Here is a 16,681-nt window from a genome sequence, read left to right on the forward strand (position 1 = left end):
AGGTTGCAACAGTACTGGGTAGGATAAGCTTCGGAAAGACTCACCCCTAAGGAAGTCCACCCATGGAATAGAAGGAAGCCTATTACTGTGGGACTGTGCCGAGTCTCAGCAATAACTCAGGAGCCCAACAAGAACCACATTGCCTTTCTGGAAAGGCTAAAAGAGGCCCTCCAAATGTTTACCAATCTGGACTTAGACTCTTACAAAGGACAGGTGATTTTTAAGGACAAATTCCTGTTCCAATGTGCATCAGACATCAGGATAAAGTTACAATAGCTACAGCAGCAGGACTCTGCTGCCTCTTTAGATGAGATGGTCCAGACAGCCACCAATAACTTTTACAACAGAGAACAGGAGAGGGAAGCCAAGACCCAGGAAAGAGAGAGAATGAAAGAGGCAAGCCATGCCCAGATGCTGGCCACCCTCCAGGGAAGCCCTAGGGCAAACCCCAAGTCCTTGAAGGACAAGGCATGAGACAAATGCCTAATCTGTAGACAGGCAGGACATTGGGCCAAAGAGTGTTCAAACTGTGGCAAGTCTCCTAAAATGGCTTGCTACAAATGCCATCAATTGGGACACTGGGTGGCACTCTGCCCTCCGGATCCAAGAGCCTCAAGGTCAAGTGCCAAGCCTTCCCTCACAATGGTTCAACAGGACTGAAGTGGCCTGCTCCAGCCAGCCCACCTGCCACAGATAACCATCAACAGGGATGGAACCAAGGGTGCACCTGGATGTGGCAGATAGGTCCGAGAATTTCTTGATGGACACACAGGCTACCTACTCTGTCCTGACCTCCTGTTCCAGAGCCATCTCCTCCCAAACCTGTACTGTTTTGGGTGCTACAGGAAAAACAATTACAAAAAAATTCACCCAAGCACTTCTTTGTTGCTGGGATGGGCAAATACTTTCCCACCAGTTTCGGGGGGTCCCTAAGTGTCCTACTCCCTTATTGGGAAGAGATCTTTCCCTGCTTTCGAAATCTTGCAGCTATTGCAGTTCTGATGGAAGATGCTTTAAAACTCTCTCTTGGGGGCAAACTATTTTTACCAGCCACCAAGTGAAACAACTTTTTAATGGGAAAGGCCATTTATGGATGTCTGACCAAAGGATCCTCAGGTATCAAGTAGTCCTGATGGAAAATCCAGGCCAAACTATATACTCTTGTGAGGTTCTTAACCCAGCTACCCTCCAACCTATCCCTGAGGGCTCTCTCCCCTTTCACTCTTGCCTAGAAACCTTGGACGACTGGGCAAAACCCTGAGAAGGATTGTCAGAAGCTCCTCTGACCAATCCTGAAGAAATTGTACACTGATGGAAGTAGCTTGGTCTTAGATGGGGAAAGAAGAGCTGGATATGCAGTAGTCTCCAATTTTGAGACCATAGAGGCTAAACCTTTGTCACCAGTACTTCAGCCCAATTGGCTGAGCTCATAGCCCTGAGCTTTAGAGCTGGGAAAAGGAAAAAGAGCAGCCATTTACACTGACTCCAAGCATGCCTTTCTGGTGCTACATGCACATGCTGCTATTGGAAAGAAAGAGGCCACTTGACCACCCGAGGGTCCCCAATCAAGTAGGGTGATCAAATCCTTAGGTTCTTGGAGGCAGTCCATCTGCCCAGTGAGGTTTCAACCTCCCACTGTAAAGGACACCAAAAAGGGAGTACGAAAGTGGCACAAGGGAACCAAGAAGCCTATCAGGCAGCTAAGAGCAGCATTACAGAACAGTGACCTAATAGGGGTTGCCACCTTAGTTCCACAGACTAATTTGCCAGAAATTCCTTCATATACTGAAGGTAAGACTCTTAAAGCTAAGAGTGAGAGCTTTCAAGAAGATCATATGGGATGGTTCCAAGAGGAGGGACTCCTTTTCTGCCTGGGAAGCTCCAATTGAAGTTGATTAACTCCTTACCTGCCACCACTTATTTAGGGGAGAAGGCCCTCCAAAGATTACTAGAAAGGTCCTTCAGGGAAAAGGCCTCCAAATAACTATAAGGCAAGTGGTCACCTTTCGTCCCACTTGCCAATTAACCCCCAAAGAGCTCGAAGACCTCAGCTGGCCCAGCCCATCCAATGGCATGGGACCTACCCAGGAGAGGATCGGCAGATGGACTTCACCCAGACGCCAGCTTCTCGAGGGTTTAAATACCTACTAGTCATGATAGATACATTCACGGGATGGACTGAAGGCTTTCCCACCTGGACTGAGAAGGCTGAGGAGGTGGTAAAAAACAATGCTCCATGAAATCATTCCAAGATTTGGTCTGCCCAGGTCATTACAAAGTGACAATGGGACATCATTTACTTCTAAGGTCACCCAAGGGGTCTCGAAAGCACTGGGCATTACTTAGTACCTCCATTGTGCCTGGAGGCCTCAATCTTCAGGAAAAGTAGAAAGAGCCAATCAATTCTTAAAATCAGTGATAAAAAAAGATAACGCAGGAGACCTCCCTGGGATGGAAGGAGACTTTACCAATAGCTCTCCTCCGCACCCGCATTGCCCATAAGGAACAGGTTGGTCTTAGTTCTTATGAGATGCTATATGGAAGACCTTTTGTTTATATCAATGACCTCTTCCTAGATCCAGAGGCTCAGACTCTCTGGTCTTATACCATGGCCATTGGGCAATTCCAACAGGATATACATTTGTGGGGTGTCAACCAAGACCCAAAAGATTCTAAAGAGCCACCACTATATGCTCCAGGGACTCAAGTCCTAATTAAAGTCTGGAAAGATGGGTCCCCAAAGGCTCCGCTCCAGGCCACATGGAAGGGCCCCTACCCTGTAATATTTTCTACCCTCACAGCAGTTAAGATACCAGGGCACAACTCCTGGATTCACTAATCACTAGTCAAGCTGTGTAAGAAAACAGAAGAGGATATTCAGTATACCCTGGTAGATCTCAGATACCTATTTAGGACTACAAATGAGTGCCATTCTAATGAACACCCCCAAAATTAATTTTCTGGGGACAAGATTTCTCAGGATAGCTCTAAAGAGCCAACACAGCTTGGCAGGGGTTGTACTCCAAAACAGACAGGAGATAGAGCTCCTGATCCCTGAACAAGGAGGAACTTGAGCCATCTTAAATGAGACGTGTTGTTTCTGGTAAATACCTCCAACCAAGTTAAAGAAAGTCTCACAGTCCTCAAGAAAAACATTCAGATCCTACGGGATCTCAAAGAATGAGCTGGAGAGTTCTTGGGGTGGCTACAATCTCTCTTTGGGGGATCCTTCTCCAGGCAAGGGTGAATTTGGAGTTGGCTAATATCCCTACTAATCCCTGTTATCACCATATCAATGCTGCTTGTGATTGCTCCATGTATTATCAATTGTCTAACCTGTTTTTGTCTCTGCCCAGGTCAACAAACTACAATATGCAGTGCCAGTTCAACAAGGATATATAAAGCTACAACCTGACCAATGGAAAATATCACTCACCTTTAGATGGACACTGCTATAAGGACTCTGAGGCTTGAGACTAGCAAGAGAGGGGGAGGCCCAATGCCCCTCACCATCCCAGCTCAGCAGGAAGTAGCCAGAGAGACCTCAACACCCCTACTCCCAGAGAATTGGGCCTCCCATCTCTTGAGGGGGGGATGTTAGGTAGTTAGAATAGGAAAAAGGAGTCCAAAATGGCAGTGGCTAAAAGACAAAGAAAGGGAAAAGCCTGCAAAAATGGAACAAAAGAATATCTGCAGACTGGAGTGAGAACTTCAGTTCTCACAAACAAATACACCCTCTTCTTGGCTAGCCCAATTTGCATAGGGCAGGCTCAAGGTAGGGAGGAGACAAACGTATAAAAGGAGGAAGCCAAGAGGGATTGAGGCCTCTCCTTTGGGGTCGGCCCACCTTCATGCCTCAAGGGTATACTTTCCTTTGCTTGCCGAATAAAACTCTGAGCTGTAACCGAGCTGTAACACTGGTCTGCCGTTTCAAATCTTTGCTGTGGCAAGACAGAACCGAGGAAATTTCACACTTCCCCAGCAAAAGAAAAAATGCAGAATAGACTGCATATGCCATCAACATTGGTGGCATTTTCTTTTTTGACCAGGTAACCAGGTATGATGTCATAGTCACAGAATATATGACGATACTTCTGTACAAAGATGGAGTCACAGATGTTCCAGTAACACAATTCAACAGTAGGGGATTCATGAAATGCTACTGTGAGATCCCAGCAACTTGTCTAAGTTCTATCTTGATAAGCTTTTTAAAATAAATTACTTAAAGCAAAGATGGCTTTTACAGTTTGCAGATATCTTAAAACTCAATAAAAAAAAAAGTAAGAAATCAAGATTCAAAACAGTCTTACAGGGAAGAAGTTCAAATCCAACAAGATAAAAGGTATCATATAATATACATGCTCTGGTCTGAAATATTTAAGTTGACTTGCTATATTTTCCCAGGTTGCTGAAAAGATAACATCATTGTATTTCTTCTAATTTCATCCTCAATCTTTCCAAGGCCTTAAAAGGAAAGAAAGCCAAACCACTAAAGGCTGTTTTCTCTAAAAGACTGCACAAATGTTATTTTCAGGAAAATGTTGATACACAGCACAAGATTTCAAAAAATGTCACCATTTTTTTTTTAAAAACAATATAGTAAGACTTACATCCATGGTTTTCTTGAATTGTAAGCTCTTTTGTTTATGGGCAGCATCCATTATAAGCTCCGTCTGTGAAGAGAGCACAAGCACTATTAATAAAGATAATTATTAACACCAGTTTATTTTGAAGGCTAAGCATTTAACATGGCTTACCTCGTTTAGTCCTCACACAACCCAGAGGGTAGATGTGCTATTTATTATTACTCCTATTTCACAAATAAGGAGAGTGCAGCACAGAAAGGGGGAACAATTTGCCTACCTTTGAACCTGGGTGGCCACCAGCCACTACTGAGAATCAGGGATCACCTTAGAGTATCCTCATCAGTAAATATGGAATCAAGAAACTTAGGCTTCAGGTGTTAGTCACTCGGTAATGTCCGACTCTTTGTGACCCCGCCAGGCTCTTCTGTCCATGGAATTCTCCAGGCAAGAAGACTGGAGGGAGTAGCCATTCCTTTCTCCAGGAAATTGTCCTGGCTCAGGGATTGAACCTGGGTCTCCCACACTGTGGGCAGATTTTTTATCATCTGAGTCACCAGGGAAGCCTCGAGTTTCAAAAAGGGATTTTTAAAATGTTGCTCATTTTAAAAGGGTTCTTTATTCTGTAAGCCTGTGTCAGTGCAGTTAGGGACTCAGAAACATTCACTTCTGTGGCATTTGTCAAAGGCACTCCCATCACTGGCAAGGAGCCCAGGCAGGATGAAGGGAAGAAATGTTTGTGGAACAGCTGATCAGTCCTACATTGTACACCATCTAATCCAGGAAAGGTAAGCTACTTGGTTGAGATCACTTGGGAGCAATTTCTTTGCTGTGGCTGTGACAATACTTTTATTAGTCAAAATAATGGGACTGATAATAAAAATTCAACTCTCAGACATAACAGTGGGGTTCCCTGGTGGCTCAAATGGTAAAGAATCCACCTGCAATGCAGGAGACATGGGTTCAATCCCTGTGTTGGGAAGATTTCCTGGAGGAGGGCATGGCAACCCACTCCAGCATTCTTGCCTGGAGAATCCCCATGGACAGAGGAACCTGGGCTACAGTCCATGGGGTTGCAAAGAGTTGGACACGACTGAGCGACTAAGCACAGCCCAGACATAGTGGCAGCTCCCACACTATTATGTGCTAAGTGACTCTCATGCATCATGATTGTGAGTACTCATCCCCATCCCCTGGGTAACCTCACCCAAGGTGATATTCTCAGCAAGTAGCAGAGTTGGGATTTGGACACAGTCAGACTCCTGTGTCCTTGTTCCTAATCTTTACCCAAAACTACCATTAACCACATGATAGCCCTCTAAAATCAGATGGGTATATAAAAGCTAAGAAATGCAACAAAATGAGTTATGGCATTGCCCTTGTACAAGATGACATAATGCAAAATAATACTAAGAATATTAAAATATGTCTCTTTCTTCTGGAAAACTAAGTTTTTACCCATTACCATAATGCACAAATATGGATGGATTTTCAAGATATCTGTATATGTTTTGGGATGGTCTCACTTCAGATATGAACTTTGTAGAATATATGAAACTCCCTTGGGACAGCCCCCAAGGGGCCCTCTGAGAACGAAGCACCCATCTCCCACCCAGCTGAAACGGAAGGACCAGGAGGAAACGAGGTTAAGGCTCTAAAGAAATTGAGGACAGAAACATGACCCCACGGGGATGACTCCCAAGCAGATCCCTGCCATTGCAGACAGACAGCTGTGTGGCTCATGTGAGCACCTATGTGCCTCTGTGAGGAGGGCAGAGTTTATTCATAATGTTTCTTGGTTTCCCAGGCTCCACAGAGCAGATCAGTTAGCAATGCTGGTCTGTCCATGGTCCTTTCTAGTCCAAATTCACACAGTGCCATTCTTTCAGTTCAGGAGCTGTTATTATTTTATAGTTTATGGCCCAAGTCAGGCCTCTTTATCTCCAAGTTCTACGTAACACCAGCATCATGCACCTCTCATGTGGCTACAAAGTTCCATTATACTTCATGCCATTCTTCTCTCTGGCTTCAAGGATTCCTGTATTTGTATATCAGCAGGATCTTAGCAGCTAGTCTAGCTCTAACCTAACTGGTGTGATCCCTGGAGCCCACAAAGTGCTATAGCTCAAGACCACTCAGTGACACCCAGTCCAGCTCTGTCTGCTACCACCTTGATTTAAGTCTCCTCATGTCCATACTCACTTGTAAGGTGGCCTTTCCATGGTAACCCCAGTAAGTCATGAGTTCTCTTTCAGGACTTATATAGCATGCAGGATCTTAGTTCCCCAACTAGGGATCAAACCTGTGCCCCATGTAGTGGAAGCACAGAGCCTTAACCACTGGACAACCAGGGAGCCTCTTCCAGGGCTCCTTAGGGATGTTTTTCTTCTAGGACTCATTCTTTCTGTTTAGACTGACTCTACTGGAAATTTGATTATGCTTTATCAGTAACACAAAATAGTGCAAAGCCACAGCCCTGCATGCTATCAAGTGGGGAGAGGCAAGAGGAAGGGGAAAAGGAAGGAGAGATGTATAATAATGGCCTGCAGTAAATTGCTGACTGAGCAGCTGAATAGTCTGTTTGTCTGTTTACCTACACTCAGACTATACTCTGAAAACTGGAAGTGACAACCTATGTGACCAAGGAGGTTCCCTTCTTCGGAGCTCGCTCTCGACACAGGGCCTTCTGCCATGATCATCCTTGTCTTAGTTGAGACAGTAAAGCATAATGTAGGCACCAGAAGACAGAGTGATTGACCACGTGCTTCCTTTGTTCAGCTTAGGATGCTCTGGGCTGGGAAAGCACCTCAGCACCTAAAACGTCAAACCTCCTGAGCGTGGCTCCAAAGATCCCTCCCTGCCTGCCACCTCCAGGGCTGAGAACCTTCTTTGTCTCTGCCCTCACTCATACCATCTTTCACTCTGTTGGCCTTAGCTTCAAGGTCACTGCCTCCAGGAGGCTCCCCAGACCTACCAGTTAGGTTAGGTGTCCCACTGCAGGTTCAGCTGGCAGCTTCACTTTCTTATCTTTTAAGGCTCATTCCACCGACATGATTACTGTCACATCAGTCTCTCTGGCCAAGCTCTATGCTCTGGGGGAGGGATGGCCACAGCAGCATTTGTCACCACCCTCAGAAAACTAGTTCTATAAGCTGCTGCTGCTGCTGCTAAGTCGTATCAGCCGTGTCCGACTCTGTGCGACCCCATAGACGGCAGCCCACCAGGCTCCCCCGTCCCTGGGATTCTCCAGGCAAGAACACTGGAGTGGGTTGCCATTTCCTTTTCCAATGCATGAAAGTGAAAAGCGAAAGTGAAGTCGCTCAGTCGTGTCCAACTCTTCGTGACCCCATGGACTGCAGCCCACCAGGCTCCTCTGTCCATGGGATTTTCCAGGCAAGAGTACTGAGTGGGTCGCCATTGCCTTCTCCTAGTTCTATAAGCTAGTTCACTGAAAAGTTCTACCAGCCATACCTCCCCTGACCCAGTTCACTAAAAGAAACCAACTGATGGATTTCCTTGATAAACGGAAATGGCTTAGTTTCCAAGAAGTGAGAGACCAACACGTGCAGGGTTTGACTAGTGAAAATGAGAAGTTAACGTTGACACATAGTCTCTAAAAGTCTGATTTTTTTTTTTCAAAGTATCTAAATACAGAAGTGGAACAACCCATAGTTCACTGTGATACAAGTAACTGTAAATTTATGAATAAACTTTGGACTTGGCAAAGAAAGCTCAGAAGCTGTTTTCCTGCTGTCGAGAGCACACAGCGTGGAGAACTTTGATGACTGCAGTGGAATGAGCCCAGGCTTCGCTGTTGCTTAAGAGAATTCAAAATAGTTCCAGCTGCGAGAACTTGGTCTTTGTAACTTACGAGGAAGGGAAGTTTCAGAAGCCTTGCAAAATTAACAAAACTCTCCCTGAAACCAAGGGCACTTAAGACTGTGAGGAAACACGTCTCTTCTTCTCTTAGTGGAAATCATGTGTGCACAGACCCTGGCTGTCGAAGGCTGAAAAATTGTAAACCCGCTGGAGAACAGGCAGGGTTTGCAATGGCAGACGTAAAGAGTCTGACCATCCAATAGATAGATGGGTGTAATACACATATACTTTGGGCCAGATGTGACCCTCAAACCCGATACTTGAACCTTGAATTTGTCTGAAAATACCCAACATGGTGTTCCTTAATTGTTAGTTTCTACCCTTCCTTCCGAGAAGAGGCACAGCTGTCAGGGCAGCTTATGAAATGACAGTATATAGAAGGTAGTCAGGCCCTTAAGACGCCTCCGCCCACTCCAAATGTCAGGTCGCCACAAGGGAGGTTGGAATTAGACTCTGATTTAGAACCACAGGCAAAGTTGCTGGGATTGAGGCATGGGTAAAATCAGCTGTTAACTGGATATATACACTGCAGACAATGACTTCCAGACAGTAAAGGGCCAGGATGAAGAAAGATTGCCAAGAAGTCCATGCAGAGCTGTCTGGAGAGACCTGGGTGGGCGTGTTCAGATGCTACATAGCCAAGAGTTTCTCTCTCACATGAAGTTCATGCTAACCTTGGAGACCAGATATTAAAGAAAAGTTCTGTGGGGACTTCCTTGGTGGCACAGTGGATAAGAACCTGCCTGCCTTTGCAGGGACATGGGTTCGATACCTGGTCTGGGAAGATTCCATGCGCCTTGGAGCAACTAAGCCCACGCACCACAACTACTGAGCCTGCGCTCTAGAGCCCTCGAGCTGTAACTACTGAAGCCTGCAGGCCCTAGAGCCTGCGCTCCACAACGAGAGAAGCCACTGCCATGAGAAGCCCATGCAACACAACTAGAGAAAAGCCCTTGCAGCAACAAAGACTCGGCACAGCCAAAAAAATCAAATCTTTTAGAACCAAAATGGAAGGGAGACAAAACAGAGGCTGGTCTAGTCTAAGGAACACTTTAATATAAATCTGCACTTCTTGTCTTGATCCTTGTAACTTCCTAAATGTTTGCCAGTTTTATTAACTCTTGTTCACTCCCACCTCCTGCCCATCAAGGAAAAAGAGCCTGTATAATATCTGTTTTGAAGCCAAAAGGACTTGAATTTCCCAGGACCTCTGTATCCCTATTTGTAAAATAGGGCAGTTGGACTACATTCTGGTCTCCAGGGAGAACTGAGTCCCCTCCACTTCTTACCCATCCATATCACCTTGACCAGGAGGAGGAATGTGAACTGAAAACCCACCACCTTGGATGTGCTAGACCCTTATGAAAACAGGGCTTCCCCTTTCCAGTCATAGTTTAAACAGCGGCAGCAGATAGAACAGGAAAGCAAGCTGGACCTCTGATTCTTGCAACAAGTTAAAAAAGAACTGCCCTAGCATGTAAATGGGCACAGAGGCATCCCTGTCTAGACTGAGTGCCCACATGGTTCCCGATAAATAATCTCATAGGTTAAAAGACGAGTGTGGACGCTTGAGATTGGGAGCTGAGCTAAGGAGTTCAGTGAGAAAACAAGCCTGGAGTTTTCTGCTGGAAGAAAGGCAACATGTTAATACATGTAAGATATAACACATAAACCCAACCCAACCGCCTAAACCATGTAACACATAAATCTAACCTTTTTTTGTTGTGACTTTTGCTTTTCCCTGAACTCCTCCATCTTCCTGGCTTCTTCTCTTAAAGTCTGTGCAAGGTAGATGTGACTTTGTGCCACATTGTCTACTTCTGCAAAAAGAATAAAAAACAAACCCACATGTCTGAATTCAAATCAAAGAAACCACATAAAAAGTTAAAATACAGACAGAACTCTTGGGCACGTGGTAAAGTTAACCTGCTTCACTTGGTCATCAACATTTATTAAGCCCCTCCACATACCCAGCATTACCCTGAAGCCAGCAAACCTTTAGTGCAGCTTTCCACCACGAGCTGCACTAACCTGGTGTGTGCCCAAGGCAGGGGAGAAGCTCATGGAGCTTGCATGCTAGCACACAGTACTAAACCCACTACAATTTCAAATTCAATCCTACTTCTCATTACAGGACTCTAAGGTTCTTCCCATCTCTAACATCTCTTGAGCCTGTAAGAAATTTCTCTCTGGATAGAATGATTATTGGTATTTTTCCCTTTATTTTCTGAGATCTTTGTAAAGAGCATGACTTACCTTTCTAATAGAAGAACTGAAATTTTTACTTTTCTTGTTCCAAGGACACAAATTATAGATGGCATTAAAGATAGAAAGATTGACAGATATGATCTAAGAAAAAATTTTGAACTTGTGTGTGTTAGAAGAGACCCAAAAAACTAGAAAAAAAATTGCAATTTACACAACAGAGTAAATAGCTATATTAAAAGAACTTCAAATCAAAATAAATATATATATTCCAGGGTTTTAAAATGGTTAAAAAGCATGAAATTTTTAAAAAGATTGGCCAAACGGCCAGTTAACATTTGAAAACACATTCAGCCTTAAAATTACTGGGAAAAAAAAAACAAAATTTTTAAAATCCAGAAATATATCACTTTTTATCCTTCAGTTTGGAAAAAAATTGTTAAAGTTCGAACATTCTTGGTATTGGCAAGCATGGGAAAAAAACAGTACTGCGGGTGGGGGGAAATTTACCACTTTTTGAGAGGAAACGCGGCATTTTGTAGAATAAAAAACGTTAAATATAAGAGTGAGGCAGATCTATATGAAATGAAATGGAAAGATATCTAGCACCACTCAACTAGCTACAGAAACATGTTAAGCACATACTGTGCCACGTTAAAGTCCTTAGCTTAGAGGCACTAAGGACAGAAAATTTAAAGGCCTTAAACTCTGAGTCACAGGCCCAGGGAATGCTAGAAATGGACAGGACCCCCTGAAGACCAGTGCCAGGGCCTCACCCTGGATTCCCAGTGTGAGAACCACTGCCTGAAATGAGTCAAATGCACATCATGAAGTGCAGGTGTAGACAGTTCTCCAACTCATTTCAGCTCTGAAGGGCTATTTATCACCAAGTTGCTCTATTTTATTTTTTAAACCAGTATGAGCTGTTCAAGTTAAAACGCAGCTGTGATGACAAACACAGAGCTCACCAAGGACAGCAAATGCATTTTTAAGGAATCACTTACGCTGCTTGAAGACTTCAAGGGCTCGCTTCAGGGTGCTAAAAAAAAAAAATAAAAGCACATGTATAGCTTCAGTTCTGGAAATTGGCTGTATAACCTTATTATAATGCCACTGCATGTTTCTCCCAGCCTACATCTTAACTGATAGCCTGTGATCTGATCTTTGCCCATGAGCTTGAGAAGACAACAAAAGATCAATGCTTCTTCAGTCTAGTTTCCTCTCTATTGCCCCTCAGTCCCAGGCCCAAGCATCATAAATGCTTTACTGTCCATCTGGGTAGAGCCAGATGCCAAAATTCTTTATGCTTCATTTTCCCCAAGGATAATATAGGAGTTATGATCCATTTCTCATAATGATACAAATTATTCCTTAAAGTATGATAATTAGAAATATGGATGTTGTTTTTGTTGTTCAGTTGCTATGTCCAACTCTTTGCAACCCCATGGGCTGCAGCATGCCAGGCTTCCCTTCTTTCACTATCTTCCAGAGTTTGCTCAGATTCACATCCATTGAGTTGGTGAAGCTATCTAACCATCTCATCCTCTGTCGCCCTCTTCTCCATTTGCTTCAGTCTTTCCCAGCACTAGGGTCTTTGCCAACGAGTTGGCTCTTTGCATCAGGTGGCCAAAGTATTGGAGTTTCAGCATCAGTCCTTCCAATGAATATTCAGGGTTGATTTCCTTTAGGATTGACTGGGTTTGATCTCCTTGCAGTCCAAGGGACTCTCAAGAGTCTTCTCCAGCATCACAGTTTGAACACATCAATTCTTCGGCATTCTTTATGCTGCAACTCTCACATCCATATATGACTACTGGAAAAACCATAGCTTTGACTAGAAAGACCTTTGTCGGCAAAGTGATGTCTCTGCTTTTAAATACACTGTCTCAGTCTGTCATAGCTTTCCTTCCAAGAAGCAAGCATCTTTTAAGTTCATGGCCTCAGTCACCGTCCACGGTGAAATAAAATCTGTCACTGCTTCCACTTTTTCCCCTTCTATTTGCCATGAAATAATGGGACCAGATGCCATGATCTTAGTTTTTTGAACGTTGAGTTTTAAGCCAGTTTTTTCTCTCTCCTGTTTCACTCTCATCAAGAGGCTCTTTAATTCCTCTTCACTTTCTGCCATGGTATCATCTGCATGTCTGAGGTTGCTGATATTTCTCCCGGCAATCTTGATTCCAGCTTGTGATTCATCCAGCCCAAAATATGGATAAAAGCCAATAAAAGAGGGATTCCCGATCACCTCCTTTTCCATCCATTCTTCAGTCCTCACATGTTTATTGCACATAAACTATGGGCCAGGCATGGTGTCAGATGTTGGTGATTCAGTGGTACAAGACAGACATTGCCACGGACTTAAGAGTCTCAACGGAAGAGACAGTCATGAATACAGTGCTCTATCACAGAAGAACAAACTACCACAAATTTAGCAGCTTAAAACAAGACACATTTCTTACTTCACAGTTTCTGTGGAGAAGACCATGACTCACCGTTCATACCTTCTCTCAATTTCCTCCCTTCTCTCCCATGGCTCCTCCTCCCTTATAGCTCCCCTTGCTCGTGGTTTTAGTTCTTCCCGTCCTACACTTCCTTAACAAGCTTCCTTTTGAGGTGAAGTGGCTCTTGGGATTCTCTTGCTCATCACTGCCCTCACGAATGCAGACCTCACTGGGATCACTCCAGCCACTCAAGAAGAAATGGGACTAAGTGAAGTCATGGTCCCAGCCCGTAGCCACAACAGCGTAGGATCACGGATTGTATTCTACACATATACATGTAGGTGGCAAGTTCTGCTGTCTTACAAACTAAAAAGCCTTGTATCTTTTGGCTGGCCTCTTCTTTTTTTTTTTTTTTTTGGCCCCTTCTTTTTAACTACACCTCATTTTTCCCATTCTGCTTATTCATCCTCAAACAAAGAGTCCTTATGTCACCCTGCCTTTTCTCATATAAACATTTCCAATTATTACCAACACGTTAAGCAGAATAACTTTAACTGCACAGTCTCTGTACACTTTCCCTGCCTTATGATACAATTTCTCAAGGAAAATGCACTAGAAAGTGTCCGTGTCTAAACAAACGCACAACTGGTCCAGTAAGATGCATGAGCCTCACTCAAGAGCAGACTTATGACTGGAATTAGCGAGAGAGAAAGCTGGTCTTGGCCTCAGATAGAACTGGAAGTCTTTCCCCATAATGAGCTGTGGAGCTGGAAAGTGACAGAGATGAAGTCTGTTCGGAGTCTAAACTTTTTCCCCCAGCCTAAGCGACTGGTTAAAAGGCCACTAATAGAGCAGCCCAAACTCTCTTTATTTGTCATCAGCTTTGTTGTCCCGCCGGAGAAGGCAATGGCACCCCACTCCAGTACTCTTGCCTGGAAAATCCCAGGGACGGAGGAGCCTGGTGGGCTGCCGTCTCTGGGGTCGTACAGAGTCGGACACGACTGAGCGACTCAGCAGCAGCAGCAGCAGTTGTCCTGCAGCATCACTTCATTGCTGCTCGTGTTTAGATGGTGACAACAATCCGAGGAGTGAATGTGGACCTTGGGGATGATGTTCTCACAGTGTCCCTGCCCTCTCCTCCCAGGTGTTCTCCTTAACTGTGGGAAGAGAAAATATCCCGCCACTCTTACAAACACTTTGGCCTTAAACCCTAAAAGGGCCCACCAGAAGCTACGAAGTCTCCCAAAGTGGTCAATGAGGCAGAAAAAAATCCTACCTAGGCCCTGAACAAGCAAAGTTGTGCACGTTCATTGAGGAAATCTTCCTAAAGAGCATCCTGGAGGTGACAAAACCAGAAGTACCTGAAAGGCCTTTCACTTCAACCTTGGAATTATAGTCTGCAGGTCTCATATCCTATTCACCTTCCTCTCTGAGAAATTCTTAGAAGGAAAACTGACGAGCTTTTTTCACAGAAGAGATTGGTGCTAGAGTCTCTTGAAAAATTTACCAAGTTATAAATCAAACACACAAGAATATAAGAAATACCACTTTGCATCAGACTCATTCTGCTAAATATGTTTTCCAAGCAATACTATGTGAGAGAACATGGCTATTCTCCCTCACATCACCTAAAAACTTTTTGGATATCTTTCCAAATGACTTATGATTTCTTTATGATAAACAAGGCTTTAGATCCACTGACCTCTTCTTTTTTTTTTTTTTTTGGCCCCTTCTTCCTTGAAACTACAGAAACTAATCTTCCTTGAAACTACAGAAACTGTCCTTGAATGAAACTTACCTAACCCTAATAGTATGTAGGTCTGACATGTGAATATGGAAATGTTTTACATATTCAAAAACATGAAGCTAAATCATGCAAGAAAAGGAAAGTTATGACCAACCTAGATAGCATATTCAAAAGCAGAGACATTACTTTGCCAACAAAGGTTCGTCTAGTCAAGGCCATGGTTTTTCCTGTGGTCATGTATGGATGTGAGAGTTGGACTGTGAAGAAGGCTGAGCGCTGAAGAATTGATGCTTTTGAACTGTGGTGTTGGAGAAGACTCTTGAGAGTCCCTTGGACTGCAAGGAGATCCAACCAGTCCATTCTGAAGGAGATCAGCCCTGGGATTTCTTTGGAAGGAATGATGCTAAAGCTGAAACTCCAGTCCTTTGGCCACCTCATGTGAAGAGTGGACTCATTGGAAAAGACTCTGATGCTGGGAGGGATTGGGGGCAGAAGGAGAAGGGGATGACAGAGAATGAGATGGCTGGATGGCATCACTGACTCGATGGATATGAGTCTGGGTGAACTCTGGGAGTTGGTGATGGACAGGGAGGCCTGGTGTGCTGCAATTCACGGGGTCGCAAAGAGTCGGACACAACTGAGCGACTGATCTGATGTGATCTGAACATTTAAAACAAACTTAACTGTATATGAAACTGCTTACATAATCACACAGAGAAAATAGTATTTTAAGTGACCTTACTGCTACGTCGCCTCAGTCGTGTCCAACTCTGTGCAACCCCATAGACAGCAGCCCACCAGGCTGCCCCATCCCTGGGATTCTCCAGGCAAGAACACTGGAGTGGGTTGCCATTTCCTTCTCCAATGCATGAAAGTGAAAAGTGAAAGTGAAGTCGCTCAGTTGTGTCCTACTCTTAACGACCCCATGGACTGCAGCCTATCAGGCTCCTCCATCCATGGGATTTTCCAGGCAAGAGTGCTGGAGTGGGGTGCCATTGCCTTCTCCATAAGTGACCTTAGAAAACAATATTCTTAGTGGTATACAAGGTCAAGAGGAACTGCAAGAGGAACTGCAAAAAGCACTGTAAAGAAATGTTTCATTCAGAAGTTTCATTGTTAGTAGCTGTATTAATATCATTTTGAAACATTTTAATATATATTGTCATAGAAAGCCAATAATTATGATAATGTTGTCAGGAACCAAGATTTTCTATGTTAAGAGGAAATAAATATAAAATATAAGAAGTGAATTATAAATTAAATTTGAATTAGACATATCAATATGAACTCAAGCTTTTAAAATCTGTCCCCTGGGACTTCCCCAGTAATCCAGCGGTTAAGAATATGTGTTGCAATGCAGGGGTCATGGGTTCGACCCCTGGTTGGGGAGCGAAGATCCACATACCAGGGAGCAACTAGGTCATGCAGCACACCTAGGGAGTCTGCTGGCTGCAGTTAAAACCCAAGACAGCCAAATAGATAAATAAATAATAAACAAAATAAAATCTGTCCCCTGAAGAGCCTAGAAACAGTGACATGTCTGTGACAATGACCAACGCTAGAACTCAGAGTTTCATCTATCAGTTCAGTTCAGTCGCTCAGTCGTGTCCGACTCTTTGCGACCCCATGAATCGCAGCACATCAGGCCTCCCTGTCCATCACCAACTCCCGGAGTTCACCCAGACTCATGTCCATCGAGTCAGTGATGCCATCCAGCCATCTCATCCTCTGATGTCCCCTTCTCCTCCTGCCCCCAATCCCTCCCAGCATCAGAGTCTTTTCCAATGAGTCCACTCTTCGCATGAGGTGGCCAAAGTACTGGAGTT

At 44.2% G+C, this 16,681-nt stretch overlaps 1 protein-coding gene across 3 annotated transcripts in view; it reads right to left on the bottom strand.

The window, feature by feature from the left end:
• PSTPIP2 (proline-serine-threonine phosphatase interacting protein 2) overlaps positions 1 to 16,681 on the bottom strand; it is a 113,277-nt gene that overhangs the window by 38,076 nt on the left and 58,520 nt on the right. For all 3 annotated transcript variants that reach the window (XM_070778988.1, XM_019986806.2, XM_070778989.1), the window contains exons 4-6: positions 11,672 to 11,706; positions 10,176 to 10,282; positions 4,611 to 4,673 (exon numbers count right to left, since the gene is read on the bottom strand). In XM_070778988.1, the coding sequence (XP_070635089.1) occupies positions 4,611 to 4,673; positions 10,176 to 10,282; positions 11,672 to 11,706 (205 nt within the window). The remainder of the gene's footprint in view (positions 1 to 4,610; positions 4,674 to 10,175; positions 10,283 to 11,671; positions 11,707 to 16,681) is intronic.

This window comes from Bos indicus, chromosome 24 (assembly GCF_029378745.1).
Source record: "Bos indicus isolate NIAB-ARS_2022 breed Sahiwal x Tharparkar chromosome 24, NIAB-ARS_B.indTharparkar_mat_pri_1.0, whole genome shotgun sequence".
NCBI lineage: Eukaryota > Metazoa > Chordata > Mammalia > Artiodactyla > Bovidae > Bos > Bos indicus.